The sequence below is a fragment of the Gaeumannomyces tritici genome, assembly GCF_000145635.1.
Source record: "Gaeumannomyces tritici R3-111a-1 unplaced genomic scaffold supercont2.3, whole genome shotgun sequence".
Lineage (NCBI taxonomy): Eukaryota > Fungi > Ascomycota > Sordariomycetes > Magnaporthales > Magnaporthaceae > Gaeumannomyces > Gaeumannomyces tritici.
Genome location: NW_008804547.1, coordinates 2,110,596 through 2,131,674, shown reverse-complemented (window position 1 = coordinate 2,131,674; position 21,079 = coordinate 2,110,596). Strand labels below are relative to the sequence as shown.

Genomic DNA, 21,079 nt, shown 5'->3' with positions numbered 1-21,079 from the left:
GTGAGTGCTCCGAGTGCTCCGAGTGCGACGCTACTTGGGCCACGCAAGCCTGCCTAAACCATGCGTGTTTGCATATCCTGTCTGGTCCTCTTTGCAACCATCCATCTCCCTGCGCCCACAAACAAGAGTTTCCATACGGAACATGGATAAAACTATGAGCCTGTCCGGATCGGCGGCACATACCGAACTTTATTCCAACCCTTTTCCCCTTGTATTTGGCACGGAGCCCACTAGCATTCCGGTCCAAGCCCGTTTCCGTCAAGTGCCCCCTAGCCCTCGTTTTAGCGACGGCGGTGAGGGCGAGCCGGTGCCGGGGCGGCTAGGCCGGAAAGGCTCTAGTATGGAATATTCGTGCATGGCTTATCAGACTATTGACGTCTTTGGCTTGGTCTTGGGCTCCCACGCAAGCTAGTCTCGAGGTAAATCCCCCACGTGGGCGATTTTTTTTTGTTTTCACTTGGGCAGCGCTCGACAAAACCGACGTGCGGTGAGCGTCGGTCGTTCCCTCCTCATCTGTGAGAGCGGCTTGGCAGTGCTTGGTAGGCGCGGAGGTTATTTACGGATAGCGCCAATGGCACGATGTGGTGGGGTGGGTGTGTGTGCCCCAAGACCGTCCCGTCCGCATGCGGCTTGAACAAGACAGACCGCCTGCCAATGGGTGTACTGTCCACCGTGGCCTCTCTGCCGCCGCCCCCTGGCTGTTGATAACGGACAGGCGATGGAAAGGAGATGCTGTCCATATCTCTCCCAACCCCTTGGCGGTTGGCAAGGGGTTTGGTCTGATGCTCGGCCCACTTGCCGTCGCAGCGAAGGCCTGCTTGCCCTTGACCATCCAAAATATTTGAAGCGAGAAAGCACGAGCGTGGCCAAGGCAGCTCGTGCCATCTGCCGGTCTGTTATCGCGGGTCCATCCTGACTTTAACCCCCCTGTCAGGCACAAGTGCTGCGCCAAGACCGCCTGTCGAGCCGACTTCCGCGGGTGGGCTGGAAAGGGTGAAAGGCAGGAGGAGGGTGGCCAAGGGAAAGTCTAAACGAGCCCAGTGACGCGGCGAAGGTTTATTTTATTTTTATTTTTTTGTCGCGGGGAAGTCACGTCTCCCAAGATGAAGACCTAGGTACAGCGGCCGTCCCTTTCGGGTTCCAATATCCGTCATCTCGACTTCATGAGAGCGAGGTTGGAGCCTCACAATGGATGCCAAGCTTTTTCGGCTGAATATTCAACGTCTGATCTCGGATGGAGGAATGAAGTGGTTGCTGAGTGAGGGAGGAGGAACCTCTGGGAGACGAGGTGGTTGTTCTCTCGACGGGCGGCAAGACAAGCAACATCCTCCCATCCATGCACCTTTCTCGCCTTCATCTTTCCCCCGTCAATCCTCCCCGCTAACTTCCTGAATGGATGCCGTCTTCGGGGTCTGCTCTCTCCCCCCACAAGAACAAAATAAGCTACGTGTCACGGCCTGGGACAGAAAAGAGCCCAACCAACGAATCAGTCAGTTCGAAATCAATTCGACGAGAGGAGGGTTCCATTCCGCCCGTCTCCAGTCGTCTGCGCTAGTTCGCGCCCATTCCCTTGAAAACTTGGCGCCTCTTACCCCGCAAAAAAGCACCCGCGCGCACCCAAGGTGGGGCACCCGCTGGTGACGTCTGATGTCGGCCCCGCGAATCAGGAGGCGACCTCGGCCGTGTTAGTGAGCCAGGTGGCGGCCACAGACCCTTGCTAACGGACCCTGCGTACCTTTTTTGCCTTTCTTGGCACTGGGTCCCCGTTTATTTTCCCCAGACCGGGGCCGGCCCCCTGTTCCCTGCCACAGCAAGAGCGCTGCGTCCCCACTCCCACCCTCCTTTGCAACAGATAGCAGATGCCCTCGATCCAATTCTATTTCCCAATTCTTTCCTCCTTTCTTGCTGGACTGCCACATCACAGAGTTGTCCCAAAAAAAAAATTGGAAACGAGGGGCGATGGCCCAACCGAGGGGCGCCAGAGTTACAGGTGCCAGGTAGATGCGGTCAGCTTGTCTGTTGTCCGAGTGCGTGCGTTGATGGATGTGCCCTAATGAATGAATGAATGTGCTCGGCTGATGGATAATTGATGTGGTGCGTCGGAGCCCTTGGAACAAACGAATAACGGTGGCGGTAATACTGCACAGACAGGGTTCAGCGAGCTATTCAAGGGCGCTGACAGAGCCAGCGCTGTGTTGTCAAGGACCCCAATCGTGTCCCATCCGGTGCTTCCATGTGAGCACTTCCATGTGCGCAGGGACGAAAGCCAAAGCCAGCAGCCTCGGGCTCGTCCATCGTCATCTTGGCATCACCGAACCGCCAATCCGCCCTCCCAGCCTCGAGTGCTGCGCTCGGGAGCCTGCACGGATCAGTGCGCCCTGAGCTCGACTCTCTGGAAATCGCCACCAGGATAGCATCAATCCATGAGCGGTGGCTGTCGTCTTTCGAGATTGCACGTACCCCATCCAGACAGCAACCACGACGTCAGACATCCATTCCAGCGGCACACCCAATTCGCCGAAATTTACGGAAGTGAGTCCGCGAAGAGGGAGTCGAGGCGGCCCATGCTCTGTGATGTGATGCGCAGATCGCTGACGATGGAGGGACGATGGAGGGCAGGCTGCACGTGCACTATCCAAGCCCAAGCAGTTGCAGCCGCCAGCTGGGCGCCAGCCTCTGCCAGTCGTCGTCAGGCGGTACCGGGGGAGATACCTTCCTTTGTCCATCACACCCACATGCACCTTCCTGCACCGCACTGGTAGCGTAGCGTAGCGCTGCAGACAATCAAATCACCCACAATCATCCGGCGCCAGGACCAGGGCAGGCCAACTTGAGTCCATTGATCGACAGACACCCCTACCCAAGCACCCAAAGCACCCAAAGACACCAAGCACACCCAAGCACACCCAAGCCACAATCGCACAGCGTCGCGCACAGCACCTGCCCCCCTATAACTCGCCGTCGCCCGCCTCTTTGTGCTCTGTCCGACGCCCAACATCTGCCCACGTTTCATCCCCAAGCCATTTCTCGATCCACCCTCGAACCACGACCATCCCGCAACTGGGACCACTTCCTGCCATCTGCCGTGCCCACAAAGATCACAAGCCCACACGCCCACAACGCCCACCAGCCCACCGCACGTACATACAGCCGGCTTGCCGCCATCGCCATCTCTATAAGACGCCGCAGCCCGCCTGCCCATTCGTCCACCATGTCTGCTGACGACCAGACCAACAACCACTCCCACCACAGCTCCACCAGCTATAACAACAACAACAACACCAACACCACTGTCGCCGGCGACCCCAACAATCCCAACGACATGTCTCGCAACCGCCGCCCCTCCGTCACCTCGGCCGCCTTCACCAACCTGTTCCAGCGGAGCAGCTCTGTCGCCTCGGGCACTCCCACCATGCCTGGCCCCATCGCCACCGCCATGGACCAGCGCAGGAGGCTATCCGTCTCTACTGTCGGCCTTTCGGGAACCTCTCCCACCGGCATCCCCACGCCTTTCAGCCTCCGTCGCGGCAGCCTGTCCACCAACGGCTCCGACTCGATCGACGAGAGCGCCATTGACGAGGACGACGCCGGCTTTGGCTCCCGCACCACCCCCACCACTCCCTTCACCCGCCGCATGAGCTTTGGAGCCCAGGCCATGCGCAACATACGACCAGGACGGGGAAACAGCCCCGGAGCAAACGGTATGCCGACACTCTCACCCACTGCTTTCGGACGTCGCCAGAGCGCCGGCTACGGCCCGCCCTCCATGGCGGCCGCCGCCCGCGCTTCGGCACAATCTGTGAACCCTGCAAGCCCCAGAACCGTGGCTGACAAGATGTCTGTGACCCGACCAACAGAGCAAGGCTTCAATTGGTCAGAGCAGCTTAGGTCTCGCGCCGAGAGCACCGTCGCCGCCGGCTCGCGGCCCAGCTTCTCCTTTGGCTCTACCGGCACTTCGCCCCCGCGTGCTGGTGCCTCTGCCTTTCCCGCCTCTCAACACGACCGATCCAAGTCAATCTCGGATCTGCCCGCCCCTCCGGCCCACACCCCGCCCGCGAGGGCCGAGAGGCCCAAGCCCGATGCCTTCCAGGAGCGTATCCTCAAGGGCGACTTCTACATGGACTGATTGCCCCACTGGGCAACCGATGGAGCTTCCCGGCCAGTCATACCGGGCTCCTCGCCACACTTCGCCGATTCAAGAGCAAGACGCTTCCTTCCTGTCCAGACAGAGATCCTATGATCCATTTGGCCGCTTGCTCACTTCAACCTCCATAATACCATCCTACCCGCCTTGCCAATCATCATCAATTCAGGCCTCGGCCTAACAGCATACCGCCGCGTTGCCCTCCAGTCATGGCCAAGACGAAAACAAAGTCCGGACGGCCATCTTCTACTGCAGCGATGGCTCGCACAGTTGCTCCCAGTTGCTCCCGTGTCAACAGCCTCAACATCGCTCAACAAGCATTCTTGTTCATGGACAAGACTGGTCCGCCACGATACCTCGAGCAATCTCTCTCTGATCACACCATTCGCGTCAATTTCCAACCACTTCTGAAGACAGTTGCCCTGTGATTACTATTGGGACATCCCCATCGCTCCCTTTTGGGGTGAGAAAGATGAGCGATTTGAAAAAGAAAAAAAGGGAGCAAAAAAAAGCAACTCCGAAGTCAAGAAAAAAAGGAGAGGGGCTTCTCAATCAGCTCTAGGATCAGGGCTACAATGAGGAGTTCATGGCGCATAAATTGGGAGGCACAAGGTTTTGGACCAAACAAGCGGTCCCTTTCATGACAAACAAGCAGCCGGCGTTCTCCAGAGGGAACAGGTCATGTACGAACAGGGTTTGCAAGATTTCCCCAGGGTTCCCTTTCCTCAGCACCATCACTTGGGCTGTTTTTTTTTTACCGTCTTTCTCTCGGTTTCTTTCTTTGTTGAGGTGGGCAACACCCGGGAGAGACATGAAACGCTAGCTGCGAAACAAAGTTTGCCAACGACGAGGGGTTCGGGCACAGCGACTTGGTCGTGTGCTCGGTCAGCCGTCAGTTTCCTTTGCTTGCAGGATTCAAGCGGGTTCCCGACGAGGGAGAGGGAACAAGGGATGTTTGAACAAGGGGCCACGGTTAGTCGGCACACTGGAGACTGCTCGCTTCTCCCGTGGTCTCTTTCTTCGCTTTGCTGTTTATATTGACGAGAATGACACGAATATATGGAACAAATATGCATATCATCACACATTTCTGGGGATATTGTGCGACGTCTTTTTCCAGCACAAAAGCCTTCTTGTCTCTGGTCGTATCCCATATCTGTGGTTCAACGCTGGCTCGGCAGCCTTGCCCAGGATGCGTCCGAAGAGGGCAGGTAGGCTGAGCTATACGCACATACAAATGGGCAACTCGTATGGAAAACGTATTTCGGGAGGTAGGTAGTAGCTGCCGCCTAGTATTGTGTCTGATTGTTCGGCAGCCAGCACGAGGTTTGCAGCACATGCAGGTCCGGGACAAGAATAAGATCAACCGCAAATGGGTCGATTTTGTGACATTAATTTACCATCCATCATGCACACATTCTATAGAATCCTCCAACTGCCGACAACAGAAATCAAATGAAAACACCACAATTCATGACAAGGATATCATAGGGAGCAAACAAAAGACCGTGTACATGAGCTAGCCGAGGAGGAAATCAGCCGAAAGTAGGTAGCTAGCAAAAGGAAAATGCGACTTTTTTTGTTCCCTCCCTACTAGCCAGGTAGAAAAAATGTGGTGAAGCCGGATAAAAACATTAGAATTGGTGGTGGAACTGAGCGTCCATGCCCGTCGACTCCAGAAAGCTGCCGAACCAGAGCGGCTCGGCGACGCCGAAGGACCGCATGCTGGAGGCGAGGTCGCCGAACCCGCCGCCGTCGATGGCGGCCGAGGCGCTATCAAAGCTGTACATGGAGTCGCCGCTGCCCAACAGGGTCAGGCCGCCGCCGTAGGTCAGGTCCATGGCCTGCACGACCCCGTCTCCAAAGTTTCCTGGGTCGATGCTGGCAGAGCCCATCCATTGTTGCTGCTGTTGCGACTGGAGCTGCGTCTGCCGTGTCTCGCCGCGGACTTGATGCTGAGAGAACCCGGCCGCGCCTTCTCCTTCTCCCCTTCCTCGCCCTCCGCTGGCGGCCGCATCTGCTGCGTCGGGGCCGTACATGAAAGCCTGCGGCATTGATGGGGTCGTCGCCCAGGGTGGCGCGCTGCCGCCTGAAAAACGGTCCGCCGTCGCGGGCACGGCTACGCCCCTGGCGTCGTTTGCGGCCAGCTCCGAGAGAACTTGAAGTGGCGTGTTTGCGATGAAGCTCGGCTGTGGCTGGTCCGTTTGTCGATGCTGCCGATGCATAGCTGGTTCGACGTCGAGTGGGCGATTTTGTGGAGTATAGATGGTGGTGGCGGTGATGTTGTTGACAGTGGTTTGGGGAGGGCCTCCTCTATGGCCACTTTGAGCAGGAGGTGCTCGAGGAGCATGATTCTGTTCGTCACCAGGCGCTCCCGTCGCCGCGCCCACGCCGCTGCCCCTGCTGTCCTGTTCGGAATTCCCAGCAGAGCGTGCGTTGGTGGCCCGTCCCTGCTTCTGGAACCAGGAGCGCAGCATGGACAGCACCAGATGGAACTTTGCCGCGGGCCGGGACCGGTCGTCCTCGCCGGCGAGGCGGAATTTCTCAAGCAGGCTTCCCAGATGCTGGTCGACCCTGATGTCCTCGCGCTCGATAACGCGCCCCATCTCGGAGCCGGGACGAGCAGCGGCAAAGTGCATTTTTATGAGCACCACGGTCGCGTAAGCAACCCTCACAAAGTTGAAGACTGGGAGACACCGCACTTCCTCGGGTGACATGCCCAGGAACGTGTCGAATATGCCGTCGATGGCCACGATGCAGGCCGAGAGAGCCTGTATATGGGCCGGCGTCAAGGGCGCGACACTGATATTGTTGGTGCTGTCACCGGTGCTGCCGCCACTGCGACCATCTTGCAAAGTAGGGTTGGTGTCGCCCTTGATGCTGCCAGACAGGTCACGATCCTGACTGGTCCCATCATCTTGTGCGGCCCCGCCAGCACTGGGACCCATGCCCGGCCGCATGTTGTCCTCAATACCATCCTCGTTGCGCAGCGCAATCTCGTGCATGTAGAGGCTGAGCACGTGGAACCCCAGCTTGAGCGAAGGCCGCATCAGCGCAGGCGGCACGGCGGCGCTGTAGCGCTCAATCTCTCGCTCGAACCCCCTGATGGCGTGGCGGGTCCGCGGGTCGGCCAAGTCGATGGCAGCCGTCGGGTCCTCCATATTGAACTGGATGCCAACCTCCTCGGAGAGGCGGTGTGTCCAGACGAGATGGCAGAAGTAAGCGTCGGTAGGGGCGGCATCGGGGGAAGACTGGAGCACCTCGAGGCACTCGGTCATAAAGGGCGTCCACCGGATCAGATTCGGTCGATGCAAGGTCATGGAGGTGTTGGAGGCCAAGAAGTAGCACGTCAGCCATGTTCGCCGCGATTCAATGCTGCACGGGTCTGGAGGTGGTGCCTTGCGCGGGCAGCCTGGGCCGGGAGGTAGCGGCGGACCATTCGGTAGGCCTCCGCCGCCGGGCCCGCGCGGCGGGCCGTGGAACGGGTTGTTCTGGTGAATATTCCACGGCATCAGACGGCCTCTCAGGGGAGCGCCGGCGCGCCTGCGGGACCCCAGCCCGATGTCGATGGCTAGCACAGCGGCCATGTGGATCATCTGGTAGAACTTGAGCTCTTCGAAATGTTCGGGCGGCCAGTACCAAAAAACGGCAACGTGGAGAGCCTGCACGACCTCGATGCTCTTCTCGCCGAGAACAACGAGCTTCTCGGCCAGGATCTGCATCAGCTCCTTGACCAGGACGCGCTGCAGCTGCGGGGTCTCGGACGAGGCCGCTGCCATGATGGCCAAGAACAAAAGCGGCCGGTCGCGCCGGACTTGCGACCAGGTCGTGGTTGACGGGAAGACGACTCCCGGCAGGTGCGGGCACATATGGTCCGTATACCTTGCCCAAAGCCTGCCCGCCAGTGCGGCCGGCACTAAATCGCGCGACACCACGTCCTCGTAGTCGGATCCCATAATCTGGTCGGGAGACCAGCGGGATGCTGACGCTGCCGCCGGAGGACCCTCGTCGTCAGGAGCAGCAGAAGTAGCAGCAAACTTGCGCTTTTGCCCCGCCGCCGTCCCCGCCACCGGACCTGGTGCGTGGGCAGCGGCGCCAGCAGGACAGCCGGCTCCGTTTATTGGCGGTGCTCGCGAGCCATCGTCATCGGTGGCTACCTTCTCTAGCACCAACCCATAGGCGTTGACGTGCGTGTGGGTCCCGGGTGTAGCACTTATCGGGCAGCCGCTCAGCACCGGCTCCCAGTCGCCAGTCGAGGCTGGGCGGTTGGGGGGTTCGACACCAGACGTGACAGGCACCGCCGCCACCGCTGCTGTTGCCGAAGACGACACGGCGGCAGGGCCAGCGCCGGAGGCAGCGGTGCTGTGGCGCCTCCCAGCCTGCGACGCGGCGGTGGGGCTGCTGTAGGCCACACCAGGCTCCGTGGACGAGTCCGAGACACGGTCATCGGCACCGCCCCCTGCCTTGGCGGCGAGGGCCGGTGACAGCGACGCCGGATTGGGCAGCAGCGGCGGCAGGGCGACGTTGTCGTCGCTGGCGGCGGGCCTCCTGGTGGCGTGCAGGCTGGCCGTGAGCGCGTCGATCTTCTTCTCGAGCTCCGTGACGCGGCTGTCCGTCTTCTTCTGGCGCTTGCGCGTCGGCTGCGTCACGACGCAGCTGCGGCCGGCCTTTGCGCAGCGCCGGCATGAGCCCTCCGGGTCGGCCGGGTCCGGGTCGCACCGGACCTTGAGCCCGCGGCACGACTCGCAGGCCCGCGGCTTCTTGGGGTCGCCGGCCTGGTCCGACTCGGCCGACGCCGCGGCCGGCGGGTGGGGGTCATGGTGCTGGTACCGCGGGTCGAGGGAGGTCCGCGATGCCGCATCCCTGGCGTCGGGCCCGTCGCCGCGTGTATACGAGGCGGGGTGGTGGTAGTGGCTGTCCGTCGGGCGCAGGGGGAAGGGGTCACCAGCAGCAGCAGGCGTAGGCGTCACAGTAGATCTGGACGAGGCACTGCTGGCAGGGCTCACGCCGCCGCTGGCGGGCGACGAGCCGCTCAGGCTCGGCCGGCCCGCCATCCCATACGGGCCCTAGGTGCCGCCGCCTAACCCGCTCCAGGGAGGAAAGGAGAGCAGGGCTCGAGACGGGGCAGAGACGATGACAACAAGACAGAAACGTCAGCGGATCAGAACAGAGCCCGGCCCGCGCGGTTGGTCGGCTCGGGTGTGTGCCTCCTGCCGGGGCTTCTCGAGCGCGGAAATCGCATCAAGCCGAAACTCGGGGTTTGGGAGTGGCCGAGGCGCCAGGCGGCACGCAAAGAGTTGGTGGGTGGCGTGACTTGGGTTGACGTGCGTCGCAGTCTTGCAGACGCTGACCAGGCAGGCGGCTCATGAGGCTGACGGAGGGGGGGGGGGGCCATCCTCCATCTTAGCTTCTTTATGTGGGGCAGGCAGGAACACACAGTCCCGGATCCTTCCTGCCTCGATCCGGCCTAGGCCACATGGGCGCTGTTCGCCAAGGGCAGGAGCTCTGGACGTCCGCTGGGGTATTTGCATTTGGATGGATGGCAAATCAGGTCCAGTGCTCGAAATTTAATCCCTGTCACTGTCGCTGTCGCCGGCCGCATCACGCGTCATCTCATCAATCTGATCTGGTGCCTTTAATTTTCCCTGAATCCGACCTGGTCGCCCTCACTCTTGAAGCGCCGTCACTAGAAGAGCGACTCTATTCATTCAGAACCGCGCTGAGGCTGTCACGCTGTGTTGACAACATAACGCAAATGTCATGTGATTTAGAGTTCGCGTCTGCACGCAACAAACCTGACTTGCAAAGAACATCACTCGAGAGCGAGCTCATCGTGGTAACAAACAACAATACTATTGCGCTCATGTTATGGCAACAAGATAAGAGGAAAGCGCAAAAAGAGTAAGAGTTCAAATAAAAAAACATGAAGCTTTCAAGTGGTATACGGAACAAACGTAAAATTTATGCCATTCGCGGCTGGGACATGAGTGCGCCGAGACGACAAGTTTTGAGAGAATCACGGGTGGTGGTATCTTCCAACACCACCCGCAACAGAAAAGGGCTGAAATACCCGAAAAAGAGGAATACTAATAGAAGGGGGAATAAGCCGGCATTCAAGTAACTTGTGATACCTAGCAGCGGGGAAGTGAATATGCTAGTAAGGAAAAGAAGGAAAAAAACGCCCCTTCGCCAGTGAAGTGATGCTGATGATGCTGGAGACGATTTGTACGAGAGCGAGACACTCCTCGAACATGTACCCGTCCGCAACCGTGCGATTGCAGCCAACAAGGTCCTCCCAAAAAAAAAAAAAAAAAAAAAAGACAAATCATTTAAAAGTGTGTCTCCTCCCTAAGTCGGCTCCTAGACCCCTGAGAAGTCATGCCACCGCCCATCATGAAAACGGCGCTCTCCCGGCGACTCTTGCCGCTACCACCGCCGTTCGCGAACGGACCCTCGTACTGGGCCGCGCCCGCCTGTTCATAAATCGGACGGTCGTACTGCGGGTTGGGCGCACGGGGTCCCGTAGGCGTGTGCAGCTGCGTCATGTCGAACCCGTTGGACGGCACAAACATGCCGCCCTCATATGCGGGCCTCAGCGCCGTTGGCACGCCCCCGGTCTGCATACCTTGCTGTGCCAGGTACGCCGGCTCGTAGCTGACCTGCCGCTGCTGCTGTACCGGCGGCGGCGTCCCGCCGTTCCTGTACTGACCCATGGGCGGGGGCGTTGGTGTGTTGCGCTGTTGGCGGTCAGAATCCACGAGGCGGTTTCGATGTGGCGACCCGCTGGTGCCCGAGGTGGACGGTCGTGCCAGCTGGTCCAAAGACGCCAAGGATGGCTGTCGCGGGGCCGCTCCTGGACGCATGTTCACGCTCCTGTCGCTGGCGCCGTCGTCGTTGCACTGTTGCTGGCGGCGCGGCTGCTGCGATTCCTGCTGGGCCGAGCCGGCCAGCGGCAGCTCGTACTGCTCAGCGTCAATGCCGAAAATGCCCTCGTAGTTCTGCAGGAACATTGCGAAGACGGGAGCCGGTATGTTGAGCGTGGGCGAGAACACAATGCCGACGTTGCGGACCGTCATCTTGTTCTGTCCGGCGTTGTTGATGATCTTGATGAGGAACGCGATCAGGTACCTGAGCAGCGTCGCGTTGGCCTGTGGCAGCCGCTCCACCAGCTCGCCGAGCGCCGCAATCTTGGCCGCGGAGTTGGGCATTTCCATCACCGAGACGAAGTGTGGGTGCAGGTCGCGCGTCAGGATGGTTGTCGGCAGCTCGCGCAGATATAGCTTGAGAAGCGACGCTATCGCGTGGATGTCGTGGTAATTGGAGTCGGTCACTAGGTTCACGTCGCTCTCCGTGTTGAAGCGCTCGCGCAGCTGCTTGATCACCACGTTGGAGCCGCTGAGACGGAAGATGCCCTCCTCCGCGATGGCGTTCTTGAACTCGAGGTACTGGATGCACCGGTACACCACGGCCGGGAGCGGAACCTTGACATCAAAAGGCGCGTTGTACCGGACTGCCTCGCCCAACGGCGCGCCAAAGACCTGCCTGATCGGGCCCGAGTAACCGTTGGGCCCGCTGCTGCCAGGTACTGTGTTTGAGTCCCCTCCAAACAGAGAGTCATTGCCGTCACTCGATGTCCTCGCCTTGGAGAAGCCAAAGAAGCTTCGCTTACGGGCCTTCTTTTCTTCCAGCGCCGAGACCGCGGGCGTCTTGGAACCCCAACTGGCCAAGTCCGCGATGGGCTGGGGATCGCGCGGCCCCGAGATGGCATAGGCTGACTGCGAGCTCATGCCCATGGGCGTCGGCAAATGGGCTTCGTGATCATTGATGCCGGATTTCCTTGTGGGTTGAGCTCCTTGCTGCGGTGCCTCTCCTTGCTGTGTGGTGTCGTAGTTGACACCAATGAGCGACTCGCTCTCTATTTGCTGCTTCTCCTGGCGGCTGGACGACTTCTTCTTCTTGGAGCTCGAGGACGAGCTGGCGGATGCGCCTTGGCTCTGGCTCGACGACTCCTTCTTGGACGCCTCCTCATCGTCCGGCTCGCGGTAGTCGATCCAACGCAGCAGCGCGTCCACCCAAAGGTCACGCTCCTTATCGCTCTCGGCGCAGAGCACATGCTTGGTCATGGCAGACGGGTCCTTTTTCTTCGGCTCCAGAATCAGGAAAGCGTGGCGGTACTGGTTGTCGATTTCGTCGCCCCCACCCGTAGACCGAGCCGGCGAGGCATTGTCGCTGCTCTGTGACTGCTTTCCGATCTGTGCGTTCTGCAGCTTGATGGCGCCGAGATGGGCGCCGCCGGGCGTCTCGTAATATCTCAACTGCGGGCCTTCAAGACAGAAGAAACGTGCCTTCCACCCGCCGAAGTTCTTCCCTCGCTTTGTCAGATACCCGTTCCGGAACGGCCGTCCCCCGGGGCCCGTCTTGAGCGGCCGGGAGCTATCGGCGACAACCTCAACCGCGCCTGTCTCGTCGGCGTTGGGGGGCAGCGTGTTGGTCGAGAGATACTTGCACAGCTCCACGGCAGTGGCTGTGTCCAGGGGGGTATTGAGCAGGTCGTCGAGATACTGGTCGAGCGCGAGACGCCGGGCATCTAGCTTGGCAGGAGCGTGTCCACTAAACAGTGACCTGTCAGGCGTCTTGGCTGTGAAGGCAGGGCATTGCTTCAGCCGCTGATCCAGCTTGGCAAGCGAAAATGAGTCCTTCTCTACCCTCCATAGCTCCTGGCCGTCGGCGCGGGAGAAGATGGCTAGCGTGAAGACTGGGTCCTCTTCCAACTGCGTGAGAGACAGCAAACTAGCCCGCGAGGGCTTCATCCTCGAAGATGCAACTTTAATGTCAACCGAAGGCAGCGCATTGGGCGGGATCAAGAGATCCGGATACTCATCCGTGATGAATCCGGTGTACTCCTTCGGTTCGATCGGGCTGTCGCGGGACATCTTTGTCGGGCTCGACGACGATGAGCCTCCGCTGAGGGCGTCCATGGCCTTCCTGACAAGATTCAAAGGTTTGGGCTTGAACTCGGGGCCGTCGGCGGTAGGGGGCGTGGGCTGAGGCGAGTTTGGTAGCGGGATCGGCTGTCGCGGCGCACGGGGCGAAAAGTTTGTTGCCGAGAATGCGGCTTGGCCGCGTGGTGAAAGCGGCGGCGAAGCAAATGTTTGAATAGGATTACCGAAGGGGCGCGGGCTTGCGGGCAGGCCAGAGCTGATCTTGGGCGGCGCAATCAAGACGGATTCGACCTCGCGGTCGCCGCCGTTCAGCACACCCGCCAGCGAGGCGGGCTCAGCCTGTATACAGGCTGGGAAGCTGCGTGGGCTTGCCGGCATATTCGTCGATGCCGTTTCTGGCTCTGTAGACATTGGCGTGCTCTTTGAGCTGCTGCTCTTCCTGCTCTTCTTAGAGAGGCTTCGAATCTCGGCCTCCTTCTGCGCGATTATCACCCTTTCTTGATCATCCTCCCGGCGTGTTCTGCGCCGCCCTCTCCTCTCCGCGTCGTCATCAGCCGCACCGAGCAGACCGTCCAGGTCTGAATCCCCAGATGCTTCCCCCTCGGTGACTATTGGTGATTGCAGCTGCAAGGGCGCGGGAGGGGGCCTGCGTGGAGGCGGGCCGGGCGGGCGCGGGAACTGGCTGAGGCCATCATCCACAGTCTCTGCGGGGACTGGTGGCCTAGGTGGCGGTCCGCGAGGTGGCGGTCCGCGAGGTGGCGCGCTTGGAGGGGTTCGTGACGGGGGTAATGTGAGGTTAATGGGCAGGTCTGAAAGCTCGTCGGCTTCCTTTTGGACCAGATCGGCATCGTGCTCTTCCTGATCTACGTTGAACTGGTCGAGTGCGTGCTCCTCGGGTTTTGGCATCAGGTGCATGGGATCGAGGAGATCCCCAACGGCCGACTGGATGCCAGCCATTGGATGGTCTGCGGGAGGAGTGATTGGGTATGGAGCGAGTGCGACCTCTACGGGCGAATGTTTGATGCTGTCGGAGTCGATCGTGGGGGATACAGGTATGGAAAGTTTGGGCGGCATTTCGGTGCCCTCGGATGCACGAGACAAGCTTTCTGAAGGAGCCCCTCTCATCTGTTGTGGCAGAACGGGAGGCAGTGGAGGAACCTGAGGCGTGCCCACGACCTCCTTGAGCTTCTTGCGGTACTTTTCCTTGTCCTTAAGGGCCCGTTCCAGGTCCTTATTTAGGCCCAAGATCATTGCTCTTTGCTTGTCCACCAGCCTCCACAGTTGTGCGTTTTGCTGTGCCTGCGAGTTCTTCTCCTTGAGGAGGTATTGTATGACAGCCTCGGCGCTCCCGGCGGCCTTGATTAGGTTGGCAATGTCGGCCGGGCTCGAGCTGTCGGCCGCGTTCTTGAGGGAGCTGGAGCTCGAAGACATGGCGGATATGGCAGAGTCGATGGACGAGTTCCTGGGGGCGCCCTTGGCCGCCTCCACACGCGGGCCCGCCATGGTGATGGACTGCCGGAGAGCTGAGCCTTCTGTGGGCTTCGAGGCTATGACAGGGTCCGAGGCACACCTGCTGTCATCCGGGATACGGGTTGGGGATTGGGCGATCGAGCTAGTCCAAGGAATCAAGATACACGTCAGCCCACACCACAACAACAATGAGCGATATCATCAAGGGTCGCTGCTTCAAGGCGGCGGGCAGGCCAAAGAGCCTGGCCAGTCCATGTGCCGGCAACGAGTGACGCACCCAAAGCTCGTCTCAGACGCCGAGGGACTGGTTTTGTCGACTTGGAAGTAAGGGGGCTTCCTGCGAGTTCGTGGTGGCTGCGACGAGGTGCCGTCGCGGACGTCGGAGTCGGGAGTCTGGGGCACGGCAGCCGGGAAGCCGTGAAGGGGAGAGGGAAAGTCGGAGGTCGTCGGGCTAGGGCTCACGCTCGCGACATTGGAGACGAATGTGGTGGTATGCAGCGGGCTCGGGGCCAGCCGTCCAAGTGATCTGGAGCAGTGGTGGTTTTTTGTTGCGGCGAGGCGCGAGAGGTGATGTGAGTTAGCACTTGGTTGTTCTGGCTCTTGCTGCAGAGAGCGTCGTCGTTGCGTCTGGCGCGTGCCCGGCTGGGAGGTCGCACAGCAGGGCGCTGTTGTTGCGGGGGGGGACTGGGGACAGAAGAAGCTCGCTCCTTCGTTCTCTCCTCCTCTTTTGCAGTGTGGGCAAACACCTGAGTCGAGCACCGCTTGGCACAGGAACGTGATGGGTGATGGCCCTCGGCCACTTGACTGAGTGGTATATAGAACGGCAGGGAATGTATTAAACCCAGACAATTCGGTGGGCGAGGAGTGGAAGCAGGGGCGGCCAGAGCAAAAGTAGGAGAAGCAGGCCGTCCCACAGACGGGCTGGTAAACTGGGGAACTACAAGCGCAACATGGAGTCCTTGTGGAGCCTGTATTTTAGGGGTGCACAGGGGCAGGGAAGGTGTGCTGCTGCTGCTGGTGCTGGCTGGGGTGGATTAAGACAAACACGGCCGCCGTCTTGGTCCCCCTCTTTCTGCACCTCCTCGTTTTGTCTGGCCTATTTTTTGGCCTCTATTTTTGTTTTGCTTTCCTGCAGATTGTTTGTTTTTGTTGTTTTTTTATTTTAGGTTTCCTTACCGAGTAGAGAATGATGTCGCCATGTGCGGCGGCGATGACTGGCTGCTGGGGCATGAGCCAGCAGCAGCAGCAGCAGCAGCAGCAGCAGTGGCAGTGGCAGTGGCAGTATTCGAGCTGGAGCTCAAAGTTGGCAGCGGCCGTGAGGGCGATGAGGCCAGGGCGGCGGCGGCGGCAACGGCGTTCGCGTCTCTCGGCGTGGGCGTGCTGGGGCTGCTCGGTTGGACGATCGCGGCCGTCGAGAGCGAGGATGAGTAAAGCAGCTGGTTATCCGACGAGCCGTCGCCATCACTCTGGCGCGCAAGCTGCGACATGGTCCTCTATGCGAGTCGGGATGGGCGCCCCTTGGCAACCGATGGGGTGGACGGGGGTGGTGGTCGGGGTCAGAGCTTAACGCAGGACCTCGCCCTCAGATCGGAGGGTTTCGAGAAGGCTAGATGACCCTGATTGACGTCGCATATAATGGCAACAATCCCACCCGCAACCTCTGCCGTTTCTCTGGCGCACGCTGTTACGCCTCGCAGCGGCTGCGACAGCCAACACAGTAGAGTGATTGTTGTGCGGTGTTGTCCGGCGAAGGTAGGCAGATAAGTAGGTGAGCAGGCGATATGGACGACCTGGCTTCGGTTGGACGCCCAGTCGCGCATTGGCATTGGGGATTTAGTGTGTGCAGCAATACGTAGACTACGTGCAGTAGCACTCACACGCCCCGTTTCTGACCTCGTTTCCCAACACTGTCGACGGACGGTACGGCAGTGAGCGAGACCAAGGCCAGGCTTGGAAACAAGCCGAGCAGGTAGTGGGTAGCAATGCAGTTTCCATGTCCAGACCAAGGAGAAGCCTTGCCACTAATCATGCACCGGTATTAGCTTTGGCGCAGCCTTGGTGTGCACCTGCATACAGGTAGGTACCCGCATAGCCACACGGTAGAAACACCAGCACGCCCAGCCGGGCTGGTTTGGATGCTAGGATGCTAGGATGCTGGAACGCTGGGACCGGCAGCGACTGAGCCCATATCGCACTTCTGGAGCTGAACTCTCTAGACACTGGCTCTGGGTCTAGATCGTGGGTTACCGCACCCACCTGATGCCACTGCCGCTGTCAATGTATCCGGACATGTACATTAAATTGCATTCGAATCGCGTCTCCATCCTGCATGTAACGCCCTCGGTCGCCAATGACGGACCGGTAAGACCACAACAGAGCACCACACGCACTCCCAGCACCGGTTCCACTGCAAAAGGCCCTCGTCTCACACATTGCCGTGGGGAAAAGCGGAGCCAGAAGGATACCAAAGACCTCGGTGCTCCATCAACAGCAGATTTCAAATTGGCTTCCAGGCCGCGGCCCTCTCCGGCGAGCCCCAGCGCTAGCCACAGTGGAGATGGAGAGAAGCCATTCAGGCGGCTCCCTTGGGTTTGTCTGAACGTCTGAACTATTATCACCACATGCCTACCGCCTGTTGTCAATACGGTCTAGACCCAATGCCGACAATGAAATCGACCCGGCCCAGACGGCACCTATGTTTATTGTTTGGTCGCTGCGCTGTCCACGTGGGACCTACCAGCGAGCTCGCTTCCCGCATAATCGACGCAGCTCTTACATACAGCACACACGGCGTGCCTTAGCCTCACATCAAAATGCCTGGTGACGCAGGTGTGCTGGCAGGCACAGGACGAATCGCCGGCTCTTGATAGGGCCGACGGTTGTCTGCGGGCACACGCCCGGGCGGAGCGGCCTGCAGTGCTCCCGCATCCCATCGAATCTTACGGGACATTATGGTGGACAGGGATGCGCGCGCCCGTGGCGGGGTTCATTCCATCAGCGCCCCCAGGTTTCAGAGGCCTGCCGAGAAGCTTAGGGTCTGTCTTGGGCACACAGCTGATGACAAGGCCTTGCCCGCTTTTGCTTTTGCTGTTGTCGTCGCTCTCCTTTGTGTGCCTTTGCCATGAATATTATTGATATATTCGCTCCTCGGCCAGCGAGCGCCTCAATGGTGTGCAACATTGAATGTTTTGGACTTTGATCCCCCGGACGCCAGCTTTTTGTCATCTTGTATTGTGGCGGGAAACATGCTGCCCTTGCCCTGTACATGTCGGCAGCCTACCGCGCTACCATTGGATCCGACATTGACACGAACCGTTCCGGGCTATCATAAGTGGCTCGCACACGATCAGTGATGGCAGGACTGAACTTGCATACCTCCGCGTTACGGATTGAACCTCGTGCCTCTGTCTCGGTGCCATGTCGAACTGCCTGGCGGCCGGGCGATGACCTGATTTCTTTTGGCGATCATGGATGATCAACCACGATCCACGGCAGGGGCACCTGCGGCGCTTGCCCGCCACTAGCCAAAGCTTCCTGGTCCACAGCCCAGCACGCACTGATATTTTTTGGCTTTTTCTTTTCCTCCCTCGGGGCGGAATGGGTTGGCCGTCTTGTTCGAGCTTAGGCCGGCGCACCCATTCATTCGTCATGTCCCATGCAGGACAAGGCGCTCGGTGGCGGCGGGCCTCCGAGAACCAGGGTGCCAGGCCAGCGAGCAGCCACCAGATTATTATTTTTTTGCGCGTGCTCTTTGGGCTTCCCTGCTAGATTGATGCAGATTGCAGCTGCAGCACACCCCCTCCCGTCCTCCCATCCCAGCGTTCGTGCGAGTCCAGTCAAGCCGCCCTGCAAGGGAGCCGTTGATTCTCCCAACCCCTCGGCGCAATCTCCCAGAGACGTGCCCTCAACCACTGCCACTGCCGCCAGAACCGGCCGCATGGGCATGGGCAGCGCACACCTGCTCGGGTCAATTTTGGTGGGCTCGTGGCGCAAACTCCACCCTAGCCCCTCAAGCCCCTGTTACTCTCGCCGCCAGATCCCTCGCCGGCGTGGGGCCAATCAGCATGATCGGCCGCATTCTCAATTCTTGGGGTTTGCCTGTGCTGCTGGTTTTTTTTTTCCTGTCGAAAACATTGATGACACTGGAAGGGCTCGCCATTGATCTGTCGCGTTCGAACAAGCGTTTGCGCTCACTGTATGCGCCGATCTACACACTAGAATTAGCCGATCTTTATCTTCAATATCATCTCGCCCAATCTATGAACCCCGGCCAGTTGCCGGCGGCCTAGTTGATTGCTCGCCCCCCTTTTTTCTGAGCGAATGGTTCAGATCTCCTTTCAGCTTGACCCAAAATGCTACACTAAATTAAGGACGTGCGCTTCCATCAACAGTCACCACACTGGGCAAACACAATACTAGGGCTAGTTCCTGTGTTTATGCCGCCTCTCCGAATGTGGCCCTTGCCCCTTGACCCTGGCTCAACGTCCAGAAGAGGTAGCCGTCGCCGACAAGTCGTGCCCGCAGGACTCCGGCCGTTCCAGAGTGGCCGAGTTTAGGGCATCGGAACCTGCTGCTTCGTGGGCTACCCAAGCATGGCGGGCGGGCTTTTTTTCTTTTCTTTTTTTTGCCTCTGCCCCTGTAACGACCTGCATTCAGCTAGCGGTGTCCACACCACCTCTAGCCTCCATGCCGGGTACGTGCGCTGCAACCGTTGCGTCCCTTGCAGCGTGCAGGTGACGAGGCGGTGTGACAGATGCAGCTTGGGAATGAGATCTCAATGTCCGTGCCTGGCCCTGCTGCTGGCTCCCCTGACGCCCCCTGTGCCCTCTCTTGCAACCCGGCGAGGCTGTCCGTAAGGCTTTTTGTGGCGATTTCATGTCACTGTTGGGGCAGTCCCAGTCCTCAATGAACCCGATTAAACCTCCGTTTGGAGACAACCCGCGGACCCCTTTTTTCAGCTAAGCGCTCATCCTCCGCTGGCGGAACGGAGATTGAGCATGGCATCACGCACAGGGCAGTCGCCTGAACGAGATCTGTTTTGGGACAATGACCGTTGCGCCGTCCATCCAAGCAACAAAACAAAGGCAATCTCGTGTCGACGACCCCTCACGTAAAAGGCGTCTGTATCGCATACATCGCTACGTATAAATATTTACGCTATACATAACCGAAATGCCGTCCTCGCCAGAAAGGCAAGACAAAAACCCTGTTTCATGTTTCAACCCTGCCAAACGGCTCGGTCGCTGTTATAGTGTGGCACGCGATTGCTATAGAGCGGGATTTCCCTGCCATCCCAGCGTCACCATGAGGAAAATGAACCATGAGGACCGCCATTAAGCTGCGGGGCCCCTTTCCTTTGAAATGCCCGGCACTACCTACACCCGCGTTTATCTCGGCAATGATTGCACGCAAATCTTGGTTGCTGCGTTGGTGATTTTACGCAGCCGTCCAAGGTTGTACTCTGGGGCTCGGTTAAAAAGGGACGGCTTCCTTCTCACGTAAACGAGCGGAAACGTGGGCGCAGCGATATCGAGACCCAAGTTTGCGGGGGATGAATCGTCTATTGGATAATACGTGCGGTGAAACGAAGTGGCATGGCAGTGATGACGACTGTTCGCGTCGACTCTGGAAATGTCAGACTTGACGGCTTTGTTCCTCTAACTGGATATCGGGCTGGTATTTGAAACGGCGGAACTGGATACCATGGAGGCGACGCAATCTTGGGAAGCGCCGTGAAGGGAAAGGCCGCGTTGTCGGTTTACCCTGGAATACATCTCGAAACATGAGCCTCAGCCAATCCGCGTCTTGGAACCCAGATGGATTTGGATCGTCAGGGACCCGTTCCGCCAACCAGCTCCCCTGAAGACTTCCGCGACACTTGATGCTGTCAGCCTGGCTAAGCGGCAAACACAAATGGCATCTGGAACGGGCAACATGTTACTCACTACAGAGCCGTCTTAGTCACTCGGTGTTATTTCCCCCCAACTGCATCGAGCATCCAAAGCGGCCTGCGAACCGCTGCACGCGCCCAACGTTCATCGTGTTCACGTGTTTGTGTCTCTCTGCCCCTTGCCCATCTCATGGTGGCCAACTAGGGTCGAGTGCTTGGCCTCACGGCACCTTGCCACTCGGCCCCAACCTGCCTGTCAATTTCCCCGGGATGATCGGACGCGCGAATCTCTTGGCTTGACATAGGTCATCCCTGACTTGTGCGTGACAACAAAGACCTGTTTCTTTGAGTGAAGCAGGGGCACTCCTCCTCGGTACCTAGGTTCCTATGGCATAGCCCTCCTAGCGTATTCAGACGGGGCCGTTCGGCTTCGCTGCCCAGTCGGGCGCGACCGAACAGGAGGACGGGAGCCGCAAGCCCGATGCAAGGACGAACGTCCTCACCGCGGACGGCCGATCGCCGACCATCCACCACCCCTTGCGCATGTCCGAACAGTGGGCGTGCGGCTTGTTTTCGTTTTGCCTATTATTCCCTCCATCGATCCTTGGGACGGGTTGCCCGATCCATGCCCCC

The 21,079-nt window shown here is 59.3% G+C and overlaps 6 protein-coding genes across 7 annotated transcripts; 2 read left to right on the top strand and 4 right to left on the bottom strand.

The window, feature by feature from the left end:
• Positions 1-579: 579 nt before the first annotated feature.
• On the top strand, positions 580-1,031 carry GGTG_05810 (hypothetical protein; the record flags this gene model as incomplete). Its single annotated transcript, XM_009223618.1, has 3 exons — positions 580-593; positions 808-891; positions 935-1,031. The coding sequence occupies 3 exons, from the start codon at positions 580-582 to the stop codon at positions 1,029-1,031; spliced, it is 195 nt and encodes a 64-aa protein (XP_009221882.1).
• A 908-nt stretch (positions 1,032-1,939) lies between these two features.
• On the bottom strand, positions 1,940-2,492 carry GGTG_05809 (hypothetical protein; the record flags this gene model as incomplete). The annotated part of the gene is made up of 2 exons (XM_009223617.1): positions 1,940-2,359; positions 2,461-2,492. The coding sequence occupies 2 exons, from the start codon at positions 2,490-2,492 to the stop codon at positions 2,167-2,169; spliced, it is 225 nt and encodes a 74-aa protein (XP_009221881.1). The 3' UTR covers positions 1,940-2,166.
• Positions 2,046-5,625, top strand: GGTG_05808 (hypothetical protein). Its single transcript, XM_009223616.1, has 4 exons — positions 2,046-2,094; positions 2,204-2,532; positions 2,620-3,701; positions 3,858-5,625. Exons 3-4 carry the CDS (start codon positions 3,212-3,214, stop codon positions 4,124-4,126), a joined length of 759 nt encoding a protein of 252 aa, XP_009221880.1. The 5' UTR covers positions 2,046-2,094; positions 2,204-2,532; positions 2,620-3,211; the 3' UTR covers positions 4,127-5,625.
• GGTG_05807 (hypothetical protein) lies at positions 5,490-9,528 on the bottom strand. Its single transcript, XM_009223615.1, has one exon. It carries the CDS (start codon positions 9,196-9,198, stop codon positions 5,779-5,781), a length of 3,420 nt encoding a protein of 1,139 aa, XP_009221879.1. The 5' UTR covers positions 9,199-9,528; the 3' UTR covers positions 5,490-5,778.
• Positions 9,529-9,978: 450 nt separating this feature from the next.
• Positions 9,979-16,043, bottom strand: GGTG_05806 (the record flags this gene model as incomplete). 2 transcript variants are annotated; one of them, XM_009223613.1, is made up of 3 exons in its annotated part: positions 9,979-14,698; positions 14,834-15,082; positions 15,733-16,043. In XM_009223613.1, the coding sequence occupies 3 exons, from the start codon at positions 16,041-16,043 to the stop codon at positions 10,474-10,476; spliced, it is 4,785 nt and encodes a 1,594-aa protein (XP_009221877.1). In that variant the 3' UTR covers positions 9,979-10,473. The 2 variants fall into 2 exon arrangements, with proteins under 2 accessions (XP_009221877.1, XP_009221878.1); XM_009223614.1 differs by lacking the exon at positions 15,733-16,043 and having other exon boundaries at positions 10,428-14,698; positions 14,834-15,525.
• A 269-nt stretch (positions 16,044-16,312) lies between these two features.
• On the bottom strand, positions 16,313-17,506 carry GGTG_05805 (hypothetical protein; the record flags this gene model as incomplete). The annotated part of the gene is made up of 4 exons (XM_009223612.1): positions 16,313-16,577; positions 16,631-16,812; positions 16,947-17,164; positions 17,452-17,506. 4 exons carry the CDS (start codon positions 17,504-17,506, stop codon positions 16,430-16,432), a joined length of 603 nt encoding a protein of 200 aa, XP_009221876.1. The 3' UTR covers positions 16,313-16,429.
• Between the last annotated feature and the right edge of the window lie 3,573 nt (positions 17,507-21,079).

Coding starts and splice junctions, on each gene's coding strand:
- GGTG_05808 (XM_009223616.1), top strand. CDS start 3,212: ATGTCTGCTGACGACCAGACCAACAACCACTCCCACCACAGCTCCACC. Junction 3,702..3,857: donor AAACAGCCCCGGAGCAAACG/GTATGCCGACAC, acceptor CCCGACCAACAG/AGCAAGGCTTCAATTGGTCA.
- GGTG_05807 (XM_009223615.1), bottom strand. CDS start 9,198: ATGGCGGGCCGGCCGAGCCTGAGCGGCTCGTCGCCCGCCAGCGGCGGC.